This window comes from Cyclopterus lumpus, chromosome 19, assembly GCF_009769545.1.
Source record: "Cyclopterus lumpus isolate fCycLum1 chromosome 19, fCycLum1.pri, whole genome shotgun sequence".
Lineage (NCBI taxonomy): Eukaryota > Metazoa > Chordata > Actinopteri > Perciformes > Cyclopteridae > Cyclopterus > Cyclopterus lumpus.
The window spans coordinates 810,403-835,930 of record NC_046984.1 but is presented as its reverse complement, the minus strand read 5'-3'; the positions used below and the strand labels follow the sequence as shown (position 1 = coordinate 835,930).

The 25,528-nt window shown below is 43.2% G+C and overlaps 2 protein-coding genes across 4 annotated transcripts in view; both read right to left on the bottom strand.

Moving 5' to 3' along the window:
• The window catches only part of gas7b (growth arrest-specific 7b), a 62,822-nt gene extending 48,870 nt beyond the window's left edge, over positions 1-13,952 (bottom strand). For 2 of the 3 annotated variants that reach the window (XM_034558854.1, XM_034558855.1), the window contains exon 1: positions 13,656-13,952. In XM_034558854.1, coding sequence (XP_034414745.1) covers positions 13,656-13,835 — 180 coding nt within the window. In that variant the 5' untranslated portion in view covers positions 13,836-13,952. The remainder of the gene's footprint in view (positions 1-13,655) is intronic. The other variant, XM_034558856.1, reaches the window with a different exon arrangement.
• On the bottom strand, positions 13,865-25,252 carry LOC117749059 (myosin-7-like). The gene is given in 9 exon segments (XM_034559261.1): positions 13,865-14,284; positions 18,547-18,731; positions 18,804-18,910; positions 18,912-18,985; positions 19,072-19,196; positions 19,199-19,232; positions 21,634-21,759; positions 22,016-22,032; positions 25,249-25,252. Coding segments are annotated over 9 exon segments (1,092 nt in total).
• Positions 25,253-25,528: the final 276 nt, after the last annotated feature.

Here is a 25,528-nt window from a genome sequence, read left to right as displayed (position 1 = left end):
TTTTTGTGAGTACACGAGCTGCAACATTCTGGATCAACTGGAGGGATTTAAGAGACTTATTAGAGCAGCCTGATAATAAGGAGTTAGCCAACACCTCTGGATCAAGAGTGGGCTTCTTCAGGAGAGGTTTAATTACAGCTACTTTGAAGGAATGTGGTACATGCCCTGTTAGCAAAGACACATTAACAATATCCAGCAGAGAGGTGCCAATTAAAGGCAACACGTCTTTAAGCAGCCTCGTTGGGATGGGGTCTAAGAGACAGGTAGACGGTTTAGAAGTAGAAACCGTTGAGGACAATTGGTCTAGGTTAATGGGAGAAAAGCCATCCAAATATACACCAGGGCATACAGCCGTTTCCAAGGCCACTCCATTTGATGACAGATCGGCACTGGTTGAGGTCAAGAGATCATCAATCTTGCCTCTAATAGTTAAAATCTTTTCAATGAAGAAGTTCATGAAGTCATTACTACTGAGGTCTATAGGAATACACGGCTCCACAGAGCTGTGACTCTCTGTCAGCCTGGCTACAGTGCTAAAGAGAACCCTGGGGTTGTTCTTATTTTTCTCTATTACTGATGAGTAATAGGCTGCTCTGGCATTACGGAGAGCCTTTTAATATGTTTTAAGACTATCTCTCCAAACTAAGCGTGATTCTTCCAGATTGGTGGAACGCCATATACTTTCGAGCTTCCGTGAAGTTTGCTTTAGGTCGCGGGTCTGAGGGTTCTACCAGGGAGCAAACCTCCTTTGCCTCACTGTCTTTTTCTTCAGTGGGGCCATCGAGTCTAGTGTCATTCTCAGTGAGCCTGTAGCACTATCGACAAGATGATCAATCTGGGATGGACTAAAGTTAGCACAGGAGTCCTCCGTCATATTGAGACGTGGTATTGAATCAAATGCAGAAGGAATCACTTCTTTAAATTTAGCACTGTCAGTTAGACATCTGGTGACTTTTGACTAACGGTGTACACTCCGGGAGTATAAACTCAAAAGTTATGAGGTAATGGTCTGACAGAAGAGGGTTCTGTGGGAAGACCTCCAAATGCTCAATGTCAATGCCATATGCAAGAACAAGGTCGAGGGTGTGGCCAAAGCAGTGAGTGGGTTTCTGTACTCTCTGACAGAAGCCAATCGAGTCCAACAATGAGATAAATGCAGTACTAAGGCAATCATTATCAATATCCACATGAATATTAAAATGTCCTACAATAATAACCGTATCAGTTTTAAGGACTAAACTTGATAGAAACTCTCAAAATTCAGATATAAATTCTGAATATGGACCTGGTGGCCGGTACAGTATAACACATATAATTGGCTGTAATGTTTTCCAGGTTGGATGTGAAAGACTAAGAACAAGGCTTTCAAATTAGTTGTAATTGGTGAATTGTACTATCACCAACACCACTTCAGCCAAGTGGCCGTCTTCCCAAACTCACAGCGTATATGAGTGATTCATACTGAGAGCAGAACTGATGCATCATTGTTGCCCCTTTCAACCGTATTTAAGTCCAGAGATCCCTGCAAGTTAAGATTTACAGAGCTCTACGGAGGAGTATTTTAATAGACTTTGGCCCACTGGTATGAAGGAAAAAAGGGAAAATGAGGCCCTAGTTGAAAATAACTGTAATTACTCTTAAACTGAGCTAATGTTTTTCAAGCTATAACTCAAAATAGCTACCCTGATGTAGACTAGGCTCAACAAGATTTAGGTCTGAAATAGTTCTCTCTGCCACCATAAACTAAATTTGGTAACAAATTGAACTTATTATATAAATCATGCAGACTTTAAAGGATCCTGAATTGACTTTCTGCCATAGAACACCAGTCTTTTTAAAGCACTTCTCCTTTCCCTTTCGCCATGTGCTGAGGCATTATTTCTACATATTTTCCAAAGCCGCTCTATGACAGCTCTGCCAGTAGACATGTAAAAACCTCAAACCTATTCGGTGTTGAATCAAACAACAGATTGTGGTTAACAGTGCTTCACAGTCACTCAGCTGATACTTCATAGGGCCGCACGCTTACGTTCCATGAGAAGAAATGACTCTGGAATTACGTCAGCACAGGACGTGTTGGTTCTCCAGCGAGCAGGGGAAGCACCTGGCTGAGTATTGGAGGCTCTAAAGCAGTGGTCTGACCCCCGGCATTCCACTACAGGGATTGTGCCCAATTAAATCACCATCCAAACCTCTGCTAGAAGCCTCCCCTTACACTCGCTCTCAGCTCTACAGTGTCATAATAAACACAGCTGACGCTCTACCAGGAAAAGCAAAGTGGTGCTCTATCATTACAGCTAATAGTGATATAATGCTTACAGTACTTGCCTGGCTTCAGAGACATAATGGCCCATGGCAAGTCACACCGAAGAGAAACATTACATGATGCTATAATGATCATATTATTGTGAACCCAACATTAAAACGAGGGAATTTGACTTCAAATGAGTGACCTTTTCAAGTGGATGAAGGAAAACCTGTACAGTACCTGGTAACCTGCCCTCAACATATTTCATCCACATGTAGTCAGAGTTCTGATTAAACATGCTCCGATAGAAAACCTAAATGCCTTCTTCCAGACAACATTTATGTTTGCAGCTAATGCACACTAGTCTTGATACATATTTTGGATTAAGTCGTCCATGAAAATCCATTTATGAGTGTCAGAAAAACAAGCCAGTAAGGTGTAAAAGTCCACTCTTTGACATGCGTCACAACTGAAGTGTGCCTCAATGGCGAGAAGGTGGAGCTCAGGAATGAGACATTACTCCCTGGAAGGATGGAGCAACAAGAGCAACCAAAGCAACCAGAGAAACCAGAGAAACCAGAGAAACCAACGCAACCAGAGAAACCAGAGCAACCAGAGAAACCAGAGCAACCAGAGCAACCAGAGAAACCAGAGTAACATGAGCAACCAGAGCAACAAAAGCAACCAGAGCAACTCGGTCACAGGGAGCTTCACAGCATTGAAGCACCTGCCTGGAAACAGCTCCTGACACTGCTGGATGGCTGGCATTCTTTTCAAGCTAAAGGGTTGATTGATTGAATGAGTCCATTCATTTGCTAATGAAAAGCTTGCAGACATTAAAACATGTGTCTGTTTTGGACATTGTGTTCTACAGAAGGAGAAACCAGGCAGAAAGTCCCTGATGGCGTTCAGCTGCTGCTTTAACTGCTCTTCATCAGGTGAACACTGAGCGCTAAGAGACACCGATATGAGTCATGGTGGTCATAATTACTGGATGAGAGCACCTTTCATGCAGTCCAGTTCCCAATACTCACGCTCATGTAATATCTGATATCTGATAAGGGATATCTGATAATATTCAGTTTCAGTTTCAATTCAGTTGATTTTGTATAGCCCAATATCACAAATTACAAATTTGCCTCAGAGGGCTTTACAATCTGTACACATACGACATCCCTGTCCCAGAACCTCACATCGGATCAGGAAAAACTTCCCAAAAATAACCTTTGACAGGGAAAAAAGGGAAGAAAACTTCAGGAGAGCAACAGAGGAGGATCCCTCTCCCCGGATGGACAGAAGCAATAGATGTCATGTGTACAGAATGAACAGCATTTACAAAATTACATAAACACATTACATGAATATGACAATGTATGAATGGAACTCCAATCCATGAAAGAGGTAGAGAGGATATTGAGATGTAAATTCATCCATAAGGAGAGAGAGAAGAGGAGATAGGTGCTCAGTGTATCCTAAAACATCCCCCAGTAGCCTATAAGCCTATAGCAGCATATCAAGGGGCTGGACCAGGGCAAACCTGATTCAGCCCTAACTATAAGCACTATCAAACAGGAAAGTCTTAAGTCTATTCTTGAATGAGGTGACTGTGTCTGCATCCCGGACTGAAAGTGGAAGCTGGTTCCATAAAAGAGGAGCTTGATAACTGAAGGCTCTGGCTCCCATCCTACTTTTTAGGACTCTAGGAACCACAAGTAGCCCCGCATTTAGTGAGCGCAGCTCTCTAGTGGGGCAATATGGTACTACAAGCTCATTAAGATATAAAGGTGCATCACCAATCAAGGCTTTGTAGGTGAGGAGAAGAATTTTAAATGTGATTCTTGATTTTACAGGGAGCCAGTGCAGAGCAGCTAATACAGGAGTAATGTGATCTCTTTTCTTAGTTTTTGTGAGTACACGAGCTGCAGCATTCTGGATCAACTGGAGGGATTTAAGAGACTTATTAGAGCAGCCTGATAATAAGGAGTTGCAGTAATCTAGTCTGGAAGTAACAAACGTGTGAACCAGCTTTTCTGCATCTTTTTGAGACAAGATGTGCCTGATTTTTGAAATGTTACGTAGATGAAAAAATGCAATCCTTGAGATTTGCTTAACGTGGGAGTTAAAGGACAAGTCTTGGTCAAAGATAACGCCTAGATTCTTTACAGTGGTGTTGGATGCCAGGGAAATGCCATCTACAGAAACCACATCACCAGATAATTGATCTCTGAGGTGTTCAGGGCCCAGTAAAATAACTTCAGTTTTGTCTGAGTTTAACATCAGGAAGTTGCAGGTCATCCATGTTTTTATGTCTTTAAGACATTCTTGAATTTTAGCGAGCTGGTTGGTCTCCTCTGGTTTGATCGATAGATATAATTGAGTATCATCTGCATAGCAATTAAAGTTTATGCAGTGTTTCCTGATAATATTGCCCAAAGGAAGCATATATAAAGGTAAATAAAATTTGTCTAAGCACAGAACCTTGTGGAACTCCGTGATTAACGTTGGTGGTCATTGAGGCTTCATCGTTTACAAATACAAATTGAGATCGATCTGATAAATAGGATTTAAACCAACTTAGTGCGGTACCTGAAATGCCAATCGACTGATCCAGTCTCTGTAATAGGATGTCATGATCAATGGTGTCGAACGCAGCACTAAGGTCTAATAATACCAGTACAGAGATGAGTCCTTTATCTGATGCAATTAGGAGGTCATTTGTAATTTTCACCAGTGCTGTCTCTGTGCTGTGGTGTTTTCTAAATCCTGACTGAAACTCCTCAAATAAACTATTCTGATGTAGAAAGTCACACAACTGATTTGCGACTACTTTCTCAAGGATCTTAGAGAGGAAGGGAAGGTTAGAGATCGGTCTGTAGTTAGCCAACACCTCTGGATTAAGAGTGGGCTTTTTCAGGAGAGGTTTAATTACAGCTACTTTGAAGGAATGTGGTACATGGCCTGTTAGCAAAGACACATTAACAATATTCAACAGAGAGGTGCCAATTAAAGGCAACACGTCTTTAAGCAGCCTCGTTGGGATGGGGTCTAAGAGACAGGTAGACGGTTTAGAAGTGGAAACCGTTGAAGACAATTGGTGTAGGTTAATGGGAGAAAAGCTATCCAAATATACACCAGGGCATACAGCCGTTTCCAAGGCCACTCCACTTGATGACAGAACGGCAGTAGTTGAGGGCAAGAGATCATCAATCTTGCCTCTAATAGTTAAAATCTTTTCATTGAAGAAGTTCATGAAGTTATTACTACTGAGTAATATCTAATCCACTGAGGAACATTACCTGGAAGGCGACAATGAGAGGGTTGACCTCATGGTCCAGGTCAGCCCAGGTCATCGCTCTCAAACCCATCCGGGAAGAGAAGCCCAAAGCTGTCTTCAAGTAAAAGTATGTTATGATCTCCTGATTACATAACATGCCACTTGCACAGCAGATCATATTCTGCATATCTCAAGTGTGATCAGAAAATATTGTATATTATACTCTGTAAAGTACACCAAAAAGTAAGTTGTACACATAGACTGCTGCAGGAATGAGTCCTATGAATGATCACTAGAACCCTCGTCCACCTTCAGCTTAGTGGTGACGTGAAGTCATATGACCGTAGTCTACTATTATTATTGCCTAACCAAGTGTTTCTCGTTAATTACCGAGACTGTGGCGGCTTGCCAAAGTCTATTTTTAACCTACACAGTTTCATAATGAGCCAAAAATATTCTAACACTCAACAGGTGGGCTGGCCGGCTCCCTCCAGGTGCTTTTCCTCCACATCGGCGCTGTACACCAGCTCAGAAGGTGAATTTGTGGGGGAGCACCAGCAGACCTGGGACCAGCTCATGAATCATGCAATAATAAATAAACAAAAGGGGCGCAATGTAGGGCTGGGTGATATGGAGAAAATTTAATATCACAATATTTTTGACCAAATACTTCAATATCAATATTGTTGGGTTGCCTATTGGTACTTTCACAAAATATTTACACAATTAGATTTTGAATAAATAATCATCAGTAATGTGGTGACGAAGTGACTAAGTTTAAAACCAAGAAAAGAGCCATATTACGATATTATGATATCCAACATCTAAAACAAGATCACATCGCATAACACAATATTGATATATTATCAATATATTGTCCAGTCCAAGGCTGATGATTCTATTAACTCTGCTAAAGCTCACTAGTGACCACCTTGTATCTGGTTTCCTTCATGTGAACACAAACGGAAGTGAAGGAGTCTGCAGACAGTCGGTATGCTGAGACAGGCCAAACAGGTTTGATGGGTCAAACCACACAGTGGTGAGCAGTGAAAGTATCATCTAAACTCTCTGCTTACTGTGCAATGATGGATTATTACCAATACTCTGGGGAGTAAAATGTTGCCTTCAAGTGATGAAAAGATCTTCATGCTACAAAACAATACATTTAAAAGTTGTACTTAAGTGGTAATGTTCTTTAAAATTAGATTATGTAATGTATGACCATGACACATATTAGACAATGATGAATGCTACAACATAGTGGAACAGAAACTTGAAGTTGGAGAACTAACTGAGAAATGATAACATTGCCCATCATAAAATAACAGGCATAGAGTATTTCTGAATTCACCTTTTGGTTTTGAAGAGGAACAAAGTGTTGCACAACGTGCAGTGTGATGCACCAGGCAGCAACAGGTTGTGCATGATTAATTCTGCTGAGAAGAATGGAGCTGTTTGTAGAACAAAGCCACAACACTGAGGATGACAATAGCAACAGATCAGCGCTGCATTGTTCTCTGTGCCAGTCGTACAAATCCCTATCTGGGTGATTAATGCATCAGCATCCATTTATGATCATTTACCATTATGGAAGTGAAGCTGTGGTGATGATTTCCGGGACTTCAGTAAAGTACCAGAAAGAAGAAATAGAGAAGTGTTTGTTTGTTTCATAAGCAGTCATCATCGACCTACAGATGGCTCTCCCAAGGAGAGCTGAGGAAACCTCTTCCTCTTCCTTCCAGATGAACCACTGTAATGTTGTAATGTTGACTGATAGCCGTCGCTGTTCTATGTGTACTGACCTGTCGCTGTTCTATGTGTACTGACCTGTCGCTGTTCTATGTGTACTGACCTGTCGCTGTTCTATGTGTACTGACCTGTCGCTGTTCTATGTGTACTGACCTGTCGCTGTTCTATGTTCTATGTGTACTGACCTGTCGCTGTTCTATGTTCTATGTGTACTGACCTGTCGCTGTTCTATGTGTACTGACCTGTCGCTGTTCTATGTTCTATGTGTACTGACCTGTCGCTGTTCTATGTCTATGTGTACTGACCTGTCGCTGTTCTATGTTCTATGTGTACTGACCTGTCGCTGTTCTATGTGTACTGACCTGTCGCTGTTCTATGTTCTATGTGTACTGACCTGTCGCTGTTCTATGTGTACTGACCTGTCGCTGTTCTATGTTCTATGTGTACTGACCTGTCGCTGTTCTATGTGTACTGACCTGTCGCTGTTCTATGTGTACTGACCTGTCGCTGTTCTATGTTCTATGTGTACTGACCTGTCGCTGTTCTATGTGTACTGACCTGTCGCTGTTCTATGTTCTATGTGTACTGACCTGTCGCTGTTCTATGTGTACTGACCTGTCGCTGTTCTATGTTCTATGTGTACTGACCTGTCGCTGTTCTATGTGTACTGACCTGTCGCTGTTCTATGTACTGACCTGTCGCTGTTCTATGTTCTATGTGTACTGACCTGTCACTGTTCTATGTGTACTGACCTGTCGCTGTTCTATGTCTATGTGTACTGACCCGTCGCTGTTCTATGTTCTATGTGTACTGACCTGTCGCTGTTCTGTGTACCGACCTGTCGCTGTTCTATGTTCTATGTGTACTGACCTGTCGCTGTTCTATGTTCTGTGTACTGACCTGTCGCTGTTCTGTGTACTGACCTGTCGCTGTTCTATGTGTACTGACCTGTCGCTGTTCTATGTGTACTGACCTGTCGCTGTTCTATGTTCTATGTGTACTGACCTGTCGCTGTTCTATGTGTACTGACCTGTCGCTGTTCTATGTTCTATGTGTACTGACCTGTCGCTGTTCTATGTGTACTGACCTGTCGCTGTTCTATGTACTGACCTGTCGCTGTTCTATGTGTACTGACCTGTCGCTGTTCTATTTTCTATGTGTACTGACCTGTCACTGTTCTATGTGTACTGACCTGTCGCTGTTCTATGTCTATGTGTACTGACCTGTCGCTGTTCTATGTTCTATGTGTACTGACCTGTCGCTGTTCTGTGTACTGACCTGTCGCTGTTCTATGTTCTATGTGTACTGACCTGTCGCTGTTCTATGTACTGACCTGTCGCTGTTCTATGTGTACTGACCTGTCGCTGTTCTATTTTCTATGTGTACTGACCTGTCACTGTTCTATGTGTACTGACCTGTCGCTGTTCTATGTCTATGTGTACTGACCTGTCGCTGTTCTATGTTCTATGTGTACTGACCTGTCGCTGTTCTGTGTACTGACCTGTCGCTGTTCTATGTTCTATGTGTACTGACCTGTCGCTGTTCTATGTACTGACCTGTCGCTGTTCTGTGTACTGACCTGTCGCTGTTCTATGTGTACTGACCTGTCGCTGTTCTATGTTCTATGTGTACTGACCTGTCGCTGTTCTGTGTACTGACCTGTCGCTGTTCTATGTGTACTGACCTGTCGCTGTTCTATGTTCTATGTGTACTGACCTGTCGCTGTTCTATGTTCTATGTGTACTGACCTGTCGCTGTTCTGTGTACTGACCTGTCGCTGTTCTATGTGTACTGACCTGTCGCTGTTCTATGTTCTATGTGTACTGACCTGTCGCTGTTCTATGTGTACTGACCTGTCGCTGTTCTATGTGTACTGACCTGTCGCTGTTCTATGTTCTATGTGTACTGACCTGTCGCTGTTCTATGTTCTATGTGTACTGACCTGTCGCTGTTCTATGTTCTATGTGTACTGACCTGTCGCTGTTCTATGTGTACTGACCTGTCGCTGTTCTATGTTCTATGTGTACTGACCCGTCGCTGTTCTATGTTCTATGTGTACTGACCTGTCGCTGTTCTATGTTCTATGTGTACTGACCTGTCGCTGTTCTATGTTCTATGTGTACTGACCTGTCGCTGTTCTATGTTCTATGTGTACTGACCTGTCGCTGTTCTATGTTCTATGTGTACTGACCTGTCACTGTTCTATGTGTACTGACCTGTCGCTGTTCTATGTGTACTGACCTGTCGCTGTTCTATGTTCTATGTGTACTGACCTGTCGCTGTTCTATGTGTACTGACCTGTCGCTGTTCTATGTGTACTGACCTGTCGCTGTTCTATGTTCTATGTGTACTGACCTGTCGCTGTTCTATGTTCTATGTGTACTGACCTGTCGCTGTTCTATGTTCTATGTGTACTGACCTGTCGCTGTTCTATGTTCTATGTGTACTGACCTGTCGCTGTTCTATGTGTACTGACCTGTCGCTGTTCTATGTTCTATGTGTACTGACCTGTCGCTGTTCTATGTGTACTGACCTGTCGCTGTTCTATGTACTGACCTGTCGCTGTTCTATGTTCTATGTGTACTGACCTGTCACTGTTCTATGTGTACTGACCTGTCGCTGTTCTATGTCTATGTGTACTGACCCGTCGCTGTTCTATGTTCTATGTGTACTGACCTGTCGCTGTTCTGTGTACCGACCTGTCGCTGTTCTATGTTCTATGTGTACTGACCTGTCGCTGTTCTATGTTCTGTGTACTGACCTGTCGCTGTTCTGTGTACTGACCTGTCGCTGTTCTGTGTACTGACCTGTCGCTGTTCTATGTGTACTGACCTGTCGCTGTTCTATGTGTACTGACCTGTCGCTGTTCTATGTTCTATGTGTACTGACCTGTCGCTGTTCTATGTGTACTGACCTGTCGCTGTTCTATGTTCTATGTGTACTGACCTGTCGCTGTTCTATGTTCTATGTGTACTGACCTGTCGCTGTTCTATGTGTACTGACCTGTCGCTGTTCAATGTTCTATGTGTACTGACCTGTCGCTGTTCTATGTTCTATGTGTACTGACCTGTCGCTGTTCTATGTGTACTGACCTGTCGCTGTTCTATGTTCTATGTGTACTGACCTGTCGCTGTTCTATGTGTACTGACCTGTCGCTGTTCTATTTTCTATGTGTACTGACCTGTCACTGTTCTATGTGTACTGACCTGTCGCTGTTCTATGTCTATGTGTACTGACCTGTCGCTGTTCTATGTTCTATGTGTACTGACCTGTCGCTGTTCTGTGTACTGACCTGTCGCTGTTCTATGTGTACTGACCTGTCGCTGTTCTATGTTCTATGTGTACTGACCTGTCACTGTTCTATGTGTACTGACCTGTCGCTGTTCTATGTACTGACCTGTCGCTGTTCTGTGTACTGACCTGTCGCTGTTCTATGTTCTATGTGTACTGACCTGTCGCTGTTCTATGTTCTATGTGTACTGACCTGTCGCTGTTCTGTGTACTGACCTGTCGCTGTTCTATGTGTACTGACCTGTCGCTGTTCTATGTTCTATGTGTACTGACCTGTCGCTGTTCTATGTTCTATGTGTACTGACCTGTCGCTGTTCTGTGTACTGACCTGTCGCTGTTCTATGTGTACTGACCTGTCGCTGTTCTATGTTCTATGTGTACTGACCTGTCGCTGTTCTATGTGTACTGACCTGTCGCTGTTCTATGTGTACTGACCTGTCGCTGTTCTATGTTCTATGTGTACTGACCTGTCGCTGTTCTATGTTCTATGTGTACTGACCTGTCGCTGTTCTATGTTCTATGTGTACTGACCTGTCGCTGTTCTATGTGTACTGACCTGTCGCTGTTCTATGTTCTATGTGTACTGACCCGTCGCTGTTCTATGTTCTATGTGTACTGACCTGTCGCTGTTCTATGTTCTATGTGTACTGACCTGTCGCTGTTCTATGTTCTATGTGTACTGACCTGTCGCTGTTCTATGTTCTATGTGTACTGACCTGTCGCTGTTCTATGTTCTATGTGTACTGACCCGTCGCTGTTCTATGTTCTATGTGTACTGACCTGTCGCTGTTCTATGTTCTATGTGTACTGACCTGTCGCTGTTCTATGTGTACTGACCTGTCGCTGTTCTATGTGTACTGACCTGTCGCTGTTCTATGTGTACTGACCTGTCGCTGTTCTATGTGTACCGACCGGTCAATGTTCTATGTGCACCGACCCGTCACTGTTCTATGTACCGACCCGTCATTGTTCTATGTTCTATGTGTACGTTCTATTTGTATCAGCATCTCTGTTGACATAATTGCATGTGTGTAAAGTTTACGGATTCCTCTGTAATCTGGAACGTCTTTACTCACACACATCTTCATCACAAGATGTTCAATTTCAGTATGTTAGGAGATTGAATGTTGGCTGATTACTCTTTAAGTAACTTTCAACAACATTATCTGCCATAAACATCTTTTATCTTAGCACAAAGAGTGGGAATAGGAGAACCAGCTAGGTCTAGTTCTACAATCTAAGCTTTAACTTCCACAGACCAGTTCAGACGTGTACGAGGCGGAACTTTAACATTTCAATCGAGATGTCTGCCTGGTGAAACAGGTCGGTGATGGTGCAACACTGACCCAACAAAACACAATGAGCTGCCACGATCCTCTCCCCAGCTTCTCCACCACCGTGTCACTCATCTGCTCTGCTTATTTTCAGGCTGTTCCACTTGAGAGCAGAGAACCGTGGAGAGCAACAGGAAAGTGGGTTAGTGGTGAGAGCCGAGGCCTGAACCCACAGCACCACAAACATCCGACACGATCTGCAGTTTCACATGAAAGTGAGGAGAATCTATCTGTGATAAGTCGGCCACATCAGATAAGCATGTTGCTGTTGCTTAATTCAGCCTCACTTCAGGGCTGAGCCTTTATCTAGCTTAGCATCAGTTTGAGAAAGAAAGGGCCGTGCCCACATGGAGATCAAAACCAGACCTCATGTTCATCTAATCTACTCTGTCATCTCATGCGTGTCCTCTCCGTTAGGGCAGCAACACTTCTTACTATCTATTAATATGAGTGCGACACGGAGCTCGGAAGCAGCAGTTTGTGAACGCTCATCACCTATTGCAGAGCTCGTGGTGGCGGTTTATAGCCGGACTGGTAATGGATTTGGAGGCTGATATAGATTTCGTTTAGATATAGTTTTTAAACATTTTTTTATTTAAGACTACAATACCGAGTGAGCGGAACATTCGTCAGTTGAAAAATAAACCTACAAATGAAAGAAGGCATTGACGCCAATACCATCACATCTAATATTGACCAGTGGGTTTACCTCTTCTTCAAAATGTTATATTTTGTCTGACTGAGATATTGATGGAGCCAGCACGTTTCACATTTTTGTTGGGAAATTATCCAAATAGTTTGATTTACTTTCTGTCGGTGAGTAAATCTGAGTAATCTTTTCAGTTTTCCATTAGGTGTAGACCAGTACTGGTTTTTTAAGGATGATAATAATATAAATATTTGTAAGTAACAAGTATCCAATAATGATGTATTGGCTAATATATATTCTATGTCTTCTTTCTATTACATAAACACTTTTACAATTTGTTTTAAATTTGATTGAAGAAGACTGTAACCCGTTTTCTTTATCCAGACAGGTCAGAGGTCACACTGCAGAACAGATACCCTCTGAAAGTTTAGATTCTGTCGGAGAACTCTTCAGCAGGGTGGGTGTTTGATGACCCCCGTCCACTCCATTCTTAAAGGGGGGGGGGGGAAGGGAGATACCATGCAGCATGCCCCGTACAATCACTCGCACAGAGAGGAGACCTGAGGATTTCACTGGAATGTGTGTGGAATGAGGAAGTGTGCAGCCACTGGGCCACCGCTGGGCCACCGCTGGGCCACCGCTGGGCCACCGCTGGGCCACCGCTGGGCCACCGCTGGGCCACCGCTGGACCACCGCTGGGCCACCGCTGGGCCACCGCTGGACCACCGCTGGGCCACCGCTGGGCCACCGCTGGACCACCGCTGGGCCACCGCTGGGCCACCGCTGGGCCACTGCTGGGCCACCGCTGGGCCACCGCTGGGCCAGGCAGACAGAGAGCGGACTGGGACCGTTCCAGTTAATCTGATGAGCCCATTATTAGTGCGCCCTTTATCTTCAGGTGTGTGTGCGTGTGTGTGTGTGTGTGTGTGTGTGTGTGTGTGTGCCTGTTTACAACCTTCTACCCATGTCGCTTTGAATGTGTGTGAGTCAAGGAGAAAAGATAATACAAAATATTGCTTTTCATAAGTATACCAATTATGAAAAAAGTCAACGTCACCAGATACGTTTATTCCGAACAAGTAATAATAAGAATTGTTTAGTTGTTCTTACCTCGAGGACCTGGACATAAGTCGAGGGGAACCATCCTCTGGCTCCATCCCGCTCTCCCTCCCACCAGCCTCCGGGCAGAGCCTGGACCACCTTGATAATGTCCCCGGCCTCGAAGCTCAGTCCCTGCTGGTGCTGCTCCCCGCTGAACGAGTACAAACTTCTGCAGTACGGCCCAGGCATGGCCAGTCTGACTTCTCTCTCCTTCACGCTCAGTGATGATGACACTCCGCTCCTCTGAACAAATACGAACTTTGCGACGGAAGTGAAAGGTTGAGTCCGGGGCTCGGGGCTCGGGGCTCGGGGTCCGGGGCTCGGGGCTCGGGGCTCGGGGTCCGGGGCTCGGGGCTCGGGGTCCGGGGCTCGGGGCTCGGGGCTCGGGGCTCGGGGTCCGGGGCTCGGGGCTCGGGGTCCGGGGCTCGGGGCTCGGGGCTCGGGGCTCGGGGCTCGGGGTCCGGGGCTCGGGGCTCGGGGGCTGGTCTCACCGCGCTGGAACTTGGGTGAAACTGGTGAACAGGTTCTTCTCCCCCTCCAGCCTGCACGCTCCACTGTCTGTCCGCCGCCAGAGCAGCGTCAAGCCGCACGGAGCGACAGGGGGAGGGGGTGGGGGGACGGATGTCTCGCGAATCTCCCTTCAAAATAAAAGCACAACGTGTTTTAAAGTTGGCTACCAGGGGAAGCTACAGTATATTGTAATGTATCTACATGAGAGAGAAAGATGGTGAGCGGACCTTTAGTTTTATTCATTTATTTATTTTGCCAAGCAAGCTTTCAGTGACAAGAGTGACATTTTATGCTCAACATTTGAAGTTATTTTCAGAAGACTACTACTACTACCACTACTAGATAGTACTTTTAGTAGCCCACTAGGCTCCAATAATATATCTATTATATATTTTGTTTTTTATGCATGTTTTAAGTGGGGAAGTTCTGTCTGTTATTAAGTGTCGGAATCTGCAGCTCCCCTATAGCTCTTCTTTACTTTATCACACACTCGTTTTATATGATGATGATGATGATGATGTTGTCGAAACATTTTATAATTCGCTCTCATGGAATCATTTGTTTTAATACAAGTAAGTATGCTGTTAATGTAATCTTGGTTTATTTATTCAGTTCTTTGTTGTTTTAATTTTTACATTTTGGGGGATGATGATGATGATGATGATGATGATATCATCTAGTTTGTCAAACAGAACTAATTCAGAGAATAAAATAATGGTGAAATAATCACACAGTGCTGATGGATTATCTTGTTGTTATCTTGTTCAACCATTTCATTTCAAATGAAGCAGCTTTGAGCCAAAGTTGACTCAAACTGGAACACACACACACACACTCAAGAGTTGCTCGTTGTTCCTGTTGCTTGGTATCGTGACACATCACTGTTTATTCACAATAAGCCACAGAGAGATTGTTTATTAATGTGGCTGCAACGAAGCTCAAATACTGATTGGATGGAATCAATAAGAGCAATCACAACTTGAAGGTGTTTTACAGTTTACCAAAATGGCCACAAGGTGGAACTATCATCTTTCAATAAACCATGGTCACTATTTTGAGTCGCCCATGAGTTCAAAAAGCTCCACTTCCTCTCACGCTCCTTTACCCTCCCTGGTACCGTGTGCACTGATCTGGATGTATGAAGTCAATGCAATGTCCCTTTAAACTAAATGTGTACGAAAAATCCATGACTGAAAAGTAAAACTGTTGCTTCAATCCCTGGAGCGACAGGACAACCTGGGTGAGGGATGTGAGAAGCAGCTCATTGCTCATCATCACCACTGAGGGACCCTTGAGTGACCCCCCTACTAATTATTCATAAATGTTTGTCATATTCATGTAATGTGTTCATGTAACTCTGTAACTCTGTTCATTCTGTACACATGACATCTATTCATCTGTCCATCCGGGGAGAGGGCTCCTCCTCTGTTGCCCTCCTGAAGGTTTCTTCAATTCAATTCAATTCAGTTTATTTTGTATAGCCCAATATCACAAATTACAAATTTTCCTCAGAGGGCTTTACAATCTGTACACATACGACATCCCTGACCTTTGACCTATCTTGATTTCTTTTGTTTGGCACAACCACAACTGTCCCAACCTCTCCCACTTAGTATAACTTTTGGGTTGTGTGTTAAACCGTGTCATAATAAATGATATTTGAAACAGTTACTCCTACTTTTCACTTATTCTTTGACTGCCATGTGTTCGTAAATCTTAACATGATGTCAAACAGTAACACAAATAGGAAGGAGTCATAAAGTCAGTAAAAAGACATGGTGTTCTTATTTTGTCATGGGAGAGCTGACATTAGCACACAATTATACCATAATCTACCGGTCATACCAGACCAAGTAAGGCTCCAGCAGCAACACACTTAAGAGCAGTGAATTAAGCAAGGGTGCATTTTATTGCTTATGAATCCAACCTTTCATTTGAATGTATTACTTATTTTTCTATGAATTTCTGATTTTGTTATCTTTTCATTAAACATATTTATTTGCATTTGTATATTCATGAATACATAGTTTTTACCCGGGAGACGGTGAGAGCCGTTTCCACCTCATGGACAAATTTGCCTCAGAGGGCTTTACAATCTGTACACATACGACATCCCTGACCTTTGACCTCACATCGGATCAGGAAATAATAACCTTTCAAAGGGGTGAAAAGGGGGAGCTTGAGACCCATCCCATGGACCACAGCTTGAGACCCATCCCATGGACCACAGCTTGAGACCCATCCCATGGACCACAGCTTGAGACCCATCCCATGGACCACAGCTTGAGACCCATCCCATGGACCACAGCTTGAGGTCAAAATACTCCAATAAAGTCTGGTGTCACAAGTGCATTTCCAAAGTTAGGAAGGTGTGGTCAACTAGTGTAGATGATACATTCTTTATAAGTAATGTCATATTCTGACATTCCTCACACTTAAAAAAAAAAAAACACAGTACTTCTGTGGGTTGAAGGACGTCTGTGCCTCCGTCCTTGTTTCACAGATGGGTCTCATGTTAAACTTGTATGTGTTGAAGTTCCCTGTGTTTAACACAATTCAACTAAATATTTGGACCAGTAGGCTTTTAGAACAATTTCACTCCAGTAACCTTCTGGGACTCTTGACTATTTAACTAATAGGACAAGTGAGGCTAAACAAAATTCTGTTTCATCTCCTGCAAACCAAATCTACCTCTAGTGATAAAGTAACCTGAACCTGACACTGTTTATATTTCACAATAAAAGTAATAAAAGTGAAAAAGTAAAGCAGAACAAAGTTAGAGAGGTTTTAGTACAGATTAATTAGACGAAATGGGCATTTGGGCAATTTGAATTTTCTCATGTACCAAACCATATATTTCACTTTTATATTACTTATGGTGTTCAATACATCCAAATTTAGCAGTCTTTGTTGATTAGATTAAAAAGCCAAAGATGAGCAACATTTGTGACTGTAAAGCGATTCATGTTGCTGTGTTCTTTGGCTCATATCTCGGTGATGCTTTGGTGCAGAATGATTTTTAAAAGACATTTAGAATCTTGCTGTTTGCTATCTGTCTCTTTCTGATAGCACCGAGCTACGGGTTACTAGTTCCGGAAACGTGCTGAGTGGGCTGACTCCTGACAAAATGATGATTATGATATTTTCATAATTCTTTCAGTTGGTGTTTGAGTTGTGTGGAAATGGCTTACTGATTCTTGTAGCCCAAGTTCTCTTGTTTAATTTGAAGTATAACATCAATATATTTGCTCATGTTCATTGTAAGGTTTTACACAGTCTAGCTAATGTGTAAATCGGCCATGGGGCTTAATTAAGTTGAGTAAAACATCAACACGTATCAGCTGTTACAGAATGTCGGCTGACTCGTCCTCTCATTCCGACTGAAAGCTGGTTCACACTGAGGGTAACTGTATGTATGAACGGCATGCTGATGAGTATTATACTTCCATGTCAGGCTTTAACTTCTCACCTGGGTTCTCAGACAAATGAGATTCCTGTGATGATGAGACACTGATAGAGAAACAATAGAGTGAAGAATCCCTCGGTCTGGTGGGCTAAACAAACGGGATGGAGTGACGCAGCTGAAGGCTTCATTTGAAATGAGTCTCTGCTCCACGTGGTCCTGTGATTATTGGTCTAACCGTGGATAATTCCCTGCTCCCTGGCATTATGTATTGCGTGTCGCTGAGTAAAAGTAAAGAGGACGGCTATTTTAACTCAGAATGTAAATGTCAGCAGACATTCTGTTGGATCTGCGCTGATCTCTGCAAACTGATGCTCAAATCAAGCGCACCCTGCTCACACAGAGGGACGCTCTCTGATGATCTGCTTCTCTGACTGGCTCGTTAGCACTACAACGCTACTAATCTGTTAACACATCAAGAGCTATGATCAGCATCCATTCATACTGTTGATATTCAGGAACATGTCTGGCTCTGTAGAATATCTAATGAAAGAAAACAATGCCACAGACAAGCTAATGCTTCACTCAACTTTATTCTGCTAACATCTCACAGCAAAACTACTCTGGGGAGTCTCTACAAAAACCTAGAGAGGTGGTCGTCTGTGTCATCGCTGCAAGGTCAACTCCGATTCAACAGGAGAGGAGAGGTACAAAGTAACACGTAGAATGAGTTCTTGATCCCACAATGAAGAGTCATGTCATGTCAGGAAAGGGACTTTTAACTATCATATCAATAAAAAAAGCAGTTTGTCCATAGGTACTTTGGATACTAAAAAGGAGAGTTTTTGGGGATGTATTGTGATTCATTTGGTAGCTTTGTATTACTTGATAGACATTAGTTTTTACCGATATGATCTCTTTATTATTTCTTTCATTTAGTTTTATTAATGGTGTTAAACATGTCCTGAATCATTTTACTGCTCTGACCCAGGAAGCCAAAAGGGTTCCCAATAAACCAAAGTCAACATGAAGGTGTCTCTTTCCAAACTCTCCGCTCCTGGTTCTCATCTTGTTGACCTGGGTCTCAGCTATATCTGCCCGCTCCTGCGCCTCCTCCAGCTCATGCTGCACCTTCCTCAGCTTAGCAAGCCGAGTAATGTCCGAGTAGTGAGCTATATTCATAATAAAAAAAACATACTTCTTTTCTGGCATTCAACAAAGATCTTACAGCTTCTTCATTCTGCTGTTTGTAGCCTTGTCTTTGAGCTGCAGCTTGTCCACGAGGCCCTGCAGCCTCAAAACACTCTTCTTGTCCTCTTCAGTCTGGTAGGTGAGTTCCTTCACTTGCCTCATATTTATGGATTCCCTTGACTGTATCAGCAGCTGGTCTCTGTTCACTCTCCACTTCAGCCTCCACTTCCCGCACCTAGAGAAAGCCCAACCCCAAACAAAACCTCAGCTGCGATTGTTTCTGCCAATAATGATGCATTACTCTCAGATGGAGTGTGATACCCGAGCTTCCAGTTTCTGGAGCTGTTTCTTGCCCCCCTTCAAAGCCAGGCTCTCAGCCTCATCCAGGCGGTGCTGCAGATCCTTCATGGAGACCTCCAGGTTCTTCTTCATCCTCTCCAGATGACCTGCTCTTTCTTCAGCTCCTCTGCCATCATGGCTGCCTGCAAGAACACAGCAAGTTCAACTGGTGTTTGATTTATCATTTGTCACAACAAATACCAAATGATTGTACATGACAGGAGTGGAAAAGAAAGAGTTTGTATGTGGTATTTTCCTGGATCTCTCAAAAGCATTCAACGTTGTCTTGAAGTGGCGAATTGTGTTTGTAACAGAGAGTGATATGTTCAATTCAATTCAATTCAATTCAATTCAGTTTATTTTGTATAGCCCAATCTCACAAATTACAAATTTGCCTCAGAGGGCTTTACAATCTGTACACATACGACATCCCTGTCCCAGGACCTCACATTGGATCAGGAAAAACTCCCCAAAAATAACCTTTGACAGGGAAAAAAGGGAAGAAACCTTCAGGAGAGCAACAGAGGAGGATCCCTCTCCCCGGATGGACAGATGCAATAGATGTTAACATGAGCGGTTCAGAATCTATGAGGGCAATGATACAGATTAAACATTGGCGCTGAAGAAATGACTTGAGTTGCATTAACCAGATTTCTTAGGATCACTCACTTGTAAAATTCATATTAGTTTTGTTTGCTTCAATGTTAGCTAATGTCTGATTCTCTTCAAATCAGAATCAGAACCGTTTATTGCCAATTATTTTTCACATACAAGGAATTCGTCATGGTGTGTGGTGCAACAATAGACAATAACATTAAACAATCAACAACAATCAAAACAGTGCAAGAAATAGCGACATATTACATTTACAATCAGTGGCAGGGCCTTCAAAGCCTTCTCTGAAGGCCTAAAACAGAATCAAAGTTATAGCTATTTTATTAATTCTTTATTTAAATTTCTTTTTTCTTTTCTAATTAAAAGTTAGATCTATTTTATAATGTAATTGTTTTTCAAAAATACACTACATGTATTATAATTATGTTTCCCTATTAGCTTATTTTTCTCATTGCACAGACAGGAGTCTCATGTGTTCCTCTGCTTCAGGCATCGTTATACAATCACATCGCATGTTAATGGTCACGTGGGCCGAGTGACCAATCACACATCCAGGCTTCTAGAAGGCTCTCTCAACTATTTTAAACAGGTTTGTCTTCCAAGTATTTTAAACGGGCTTGTTTTCCATATGGAAGAAGCCTGTTTAAAATAGTTCTTACACTTCAGCAGCTGAAGTGATAGAGCTGATGTTCAGCTCCCACTTGAGGTCCTGGATTCTGGTGGAGCCCAGGAAGCTGAAGGACTGCACAGCGGTGACCTGGGAGTCACACAGGGTGATGGGGGATGGTGGGGGCCGAATTTTTCCTAAAGTTCACTACCATCTCCACTGTCTAAGAGCGTCTAAATTGTTGATGGTTGATGGAGCTGTGGGGGGATGGAGTCAGGACTGTCCGATTGTTTTTCAAATCTACAGTAGAACTCTGTGGTGGCGGGGCGTGGTTAGGCTCAGCTGCAGAGCGGCCCTGGGACTTCCCCCGGCAGCCCGGCACAGTTCCACAGACGTGCATAAGGCCGTGATGGATCGGCTGGGTCTGACCCCAGAGGATCACCGGCGGAGGTTCCCCGAGGCCACGCTGGGGCCCGAGGACCGGCCCTTCGCTTTCGCCCAGCGACTGAGTGATGCCGCAGTCAGATGGCTGCAGCCGGGGAGCCCCGGAGGTCGGCACCCTCACCCTGGCTCCCCGATCTTTCGACCCAGCTGACCCCAGCTGACCCCAGCTGACCCCGGCACCCTTCCCAGCCCACAGGGAGTCCCTCAAGCACCAGTGTTGGAGGGGTGTGGGCAGCCGATGAAGTGGGCCAGGTGATCCGGGTTGCCGGCTCTCCAACACCCTCCCCAGGGCCAGGAGCAACGTACCGCGTTCCGGTAAGAATCCAGGATGGTACACATTAGGCGATGGTGGATTCGGGCTGTACGCAGTCTATGATCCAGAAGAGCCAAAATTGCTTCCGTAGCGGTGTGTGAATGTTACTTACTGCTGATGTGCAGGTGGAACCATAGCTCCTCCCATCAGTGTATGAATGGGTGTAAATGGGTGAATGATGTCATGTTAAATGGTAGTGTTAAAGCGCTTTGAGTGGACGGAGACTAGAAAAGAGGTATACAAGTACAGGACCATTTAGCATGTAAACACCGACCAGTGTGAATGAAGCGAACTCACAGGGGGAGTAATGTGAACCTTTATCTTTCAAGTGAAGTACACAAGTACAGACTTGCTAGGAAACTTAAAAATAAGGTTTTATTTTTTACCTCACATTATATTTCTATTTACTGAACTTTTCTTTTATTAAAAAGAGTGCAAATAATACAAAGAACAGCATAAAGAGCAGGCTATATAATCATCACCACTGTCTTAAAGTTATTAATCACGCTGTATAAAGGTATCTCGATATAATTAGAGGTCAAAGTAAAAAGTGTATAATATTTACATTGGTGATTGCCTTCTTGGCTTTTTCCTCTGCATTGTGAGACTCTTGGATTGCATCCACCACCTCGCCCTGCAGCTGGCTCACATCTGCATCCAGCTTCTTCTTGGAGTTGAGGAGACTGGTGTTCTGTTGCCAAAGGACAACTAAAGCTAGGTTTTGGGATGCTTAGAAACCAGCAAAAGTACACTACATTTGAGAAATTATCCATTCGAAACGTCCAAAATGTCGATAAATCGTAGATAAAAGGTGACTTGTACTTCACAAAGTTATGTCACGATAGCATTTGTTTGGAGTTCGGTTTTGCTGGTGAACAGACACATTCTACAATTCACTCTCTTTTCCCTCTGTTTTGGTCTCCACCAAGTGCCATAATGCTGCTCACCTGAGAGTGCAGTAGCCCTACTTTCAATTTCAATTCAATTCAGTTTATTTTCATCAGTAATAGAGAAAAATAAGAACAACCCCAGGTCTCTCTTTAGCACTGTAGCCAGGCTGACAGAGAGTCACAGCTCTGTGGAGCCGTGTATTCCTATAGACCTCAGTAGTAATGACTTCATGAACTTCTTCAATGAAAAGATTTTAACTATTAGAGGCAAGATTGATGCTCTCTTGCCCTTAACTACTGCCGATCTGTCATCAAGAGGAGTGGCCTTGGAAACGGCTGTATGCCCTGGTGTATATGTGGATGGCTTTTCTCCCATCAACCTAGACCAATTGTCCTCAATGGTTTCTACTTCTAAACCGTCTACCTGTCTCTTGGACCCCATCCCAACGAGGCTGCTTAAAGACGTGTTGCCTTTAATTGGCACCTCTCTGCTGGATATTGTTAATGTGTCTTTGCTAACAGGCCATGTACCACATTCCTTCAAAGTAGCTGTAATTAAACCTCTCCTGAAAAAGCCCACTCTTAATCCAGAGGTGTTGGCTAACTACAGACCGATCTCTAACCTTCCCTTCCTCTCTAAGATCGTTGAGAAAGTAGTCGCAAATCAGTTGTGTGACTTTCTACATCAGAATAGTTTATTGGAGGAGTTTCAGTCAGGATTTAGAAAACACCACAGCACAGAGACAGCACTGGTGAGAATTACAAATGACCTCCTAATTGCATCAGATAAAGGACTCATCTCTGTACTGGTCTTGTTAGACCTTAGTGCTGATAAAGGACTCATCTCTGTACTGGTCTTGTTAGACCTTAGTGCTGATAAAGGACTCATCTCCGTACTGGTATTGTTAGACATTAGTGCTGCGTTCGACACCATTGATCATGACATCCTATTACAGAGACTGGATCAGTCGATTGGCATTTCAGGTACCGCACTAAGTTGGTTTAAATCCTATTTATCAGATCGATCTCAATTTGTATTTGTAAACGATGAAGCCTCGATGACCACCAACGTTAATCACGGAGTTCCACAAGGTTCTGTGCTTGGACCAATTTTATTTACCTTATATATGCTTCCTTTGGGCAATATTATCAGGAAACACTGCATAAACTTTCATTGCTATGCAGATGATACTCAATTATATCTATCGATCAAACCAGAGGAGACCAACCAGCTCGCTAAAATTGCAATAGATGTCATGTGTACAGAATGAACAGCATTTACAAAGTTACATAAACACATTACATGAATATGACAATGTATGAATGGAACTCCAATCCATGAAACAGAAGGAGGTAGAGAGGAGGGGGGGTGAGGCGCATCAGCAGGGCCAACGCGGAAGGCCGGTTCACCAGGCATCAGACACCTCCAGGTCCAATGGACCCTATGAGACGTGAAGTCAAAACGACTCCGGGGAGGAAGCAGAGTTAATAAGGTGCAATGGAGAGATGTAAATTCATCCATAAGGAGAGAGAGAAGATGAGATAGGTGCTCAGTGTATCCTAAAACATCCCCCAGCAGCCTATAAGCCTATAGCAGCATATCAAGGTGCTGGACCAGGGCAAACCTGATTCAGCCCTAACTATAAGCACTATCAAACAGGAAAGTCTTAAGTCTATTCTTGAATGAGGTGACTGTGTCTGCCTCCCGGACTGAAAGTGGAAGCTGGTTCCATAAAAGAGGAGCTTGATAACTGAAGGCTCTGGCTCCCATCCTACTTTTTAGGATTCTAGGAACCACAAGTAGCCCCACATTTAGTGAGCGCAGCTCTCTAGTGGGGCAATATGGTACTACAAGCTCCTTAAGATATGATGGCGCATCACCAATCAAGGCTTTGTAGGTGAGGAGAAGAATTTTAAATGTGATTCTTGATTTTACAGGGAGCCAGTGCAGAGCAGCTAATACAGGAGTAATGTGATCTCTTTTCTTAGTTTCTGTGAGTACACGAGCTGCAGCATTCTGGATCCACTGGAGGGACTTAAGAGACTTATTAGAGCAGCCTGATAATAAGGAGTTGCAGTAATCTAGTCTGGAAGTAACAAACGCGTGAACCAGCTTTTCTGCATCTTTTTGGGACAAGATGTGCCTGATTTTTTAAATGTTACGTAGATGAAAAAATGCAATCCTTGAGATTTACTTAACGTGGGAGTTAAAGGACAAGTCTTGGTCAAAGATAACGCTGAGATTCTTCTGGTATTGTTGGTCTGCCCCATACACTGCATTAAATTACTGTAAACTATGTTTATCTGACACAGTCCCTTAGTTAGTAGCCAATACGATCAGTCGGCCTGCAACATGGTTTATTACGGTTACCATAGCCAAAATACACTAAAACTGGAAAATGTTAATAGATCATTCCATCTATTAACATTTTGTATTTTAATGATATATTGACCAGCCAACTTTAACTTTCATTTCCAAAGTCTAGTCACTTTAATGGTAACGGGACATCAAAATGTGTCTTTAAACCATCACTCATTTGTAATTCTGGTGTCATGAGAGAGAGATTAGATGGCTGTAAACTGACAAGAAGGGTGCTAAATCATGAACAAGCAGCCAGTGAACCCACAAGTAACCCTGCCTCCATCTTCAACATGGGCTACTTCAGGGAATTCATCACGAATGAGATATTCTTAGGGACCCTCAAGAGGACAATGCTACTCTGTGGGAGGACATGCAGTGGATTATCACAAACTGCCTTTCATTTGCCATTTTTAACTAGGACTTGATTAAATTACTGCTTCAGACATTTTGAATATTGCCTCCTCATGAGTCTGAGAAAGCCAAATTGAATGCAATGGATTACAAGCAGAGTTCTTTCTAATCTTTAATGCAACACATGGTAAAACCTCATGATTTATGAGTTAATGTCAAGTCAAGTTCAAGTTGTCTAAATAAAGGGCTGCTATATAGAAGTATTATCTGCACTTTGATCATTTGATGGACAGCTAATGCAAGAACTCAGTCATTATTATTAATAATTCCACCAAGCAATACATTTTGACATGTTTAATAGTTTCTGTTATGTGAATATTAATTTATACATACTGTTTATCCAAGCTAAAGATTAGTCAAGTTTTTCATCCACATTGTCAATTTCTGTTGGATACTGGATGGTCTTGAGCTTTTGTTTTACCTTAAGTTAAAAGGGCAAACCAAACCTCCGGAGGGAAATGAGTCCATACAAACATTAGTCATACAGCACTCATTGTGTGATGATACTAATGAAGACCCATTATATCTCCCACCTGGCCTAGGAACGCCGCTGGATCCCCCAGAATGAGCTGGAAAGTGTTGCGGGTGAGAGGGAGGCCTGGTTCGGCCTGCTGAACCTGCTGCCACCGCGACCCGACCCCGGATAAGGGCTGATAATGGATAGATGGATCCAATCATTATGATTTTGCATCTCAACATTATTCAATTCAGTTTATTTTGTATAGCCCAAAATCACAAATTAAAAAATTTGCCTCAGAGGGCTTTACAATTTGTATACATATCTACACTTAAAATGA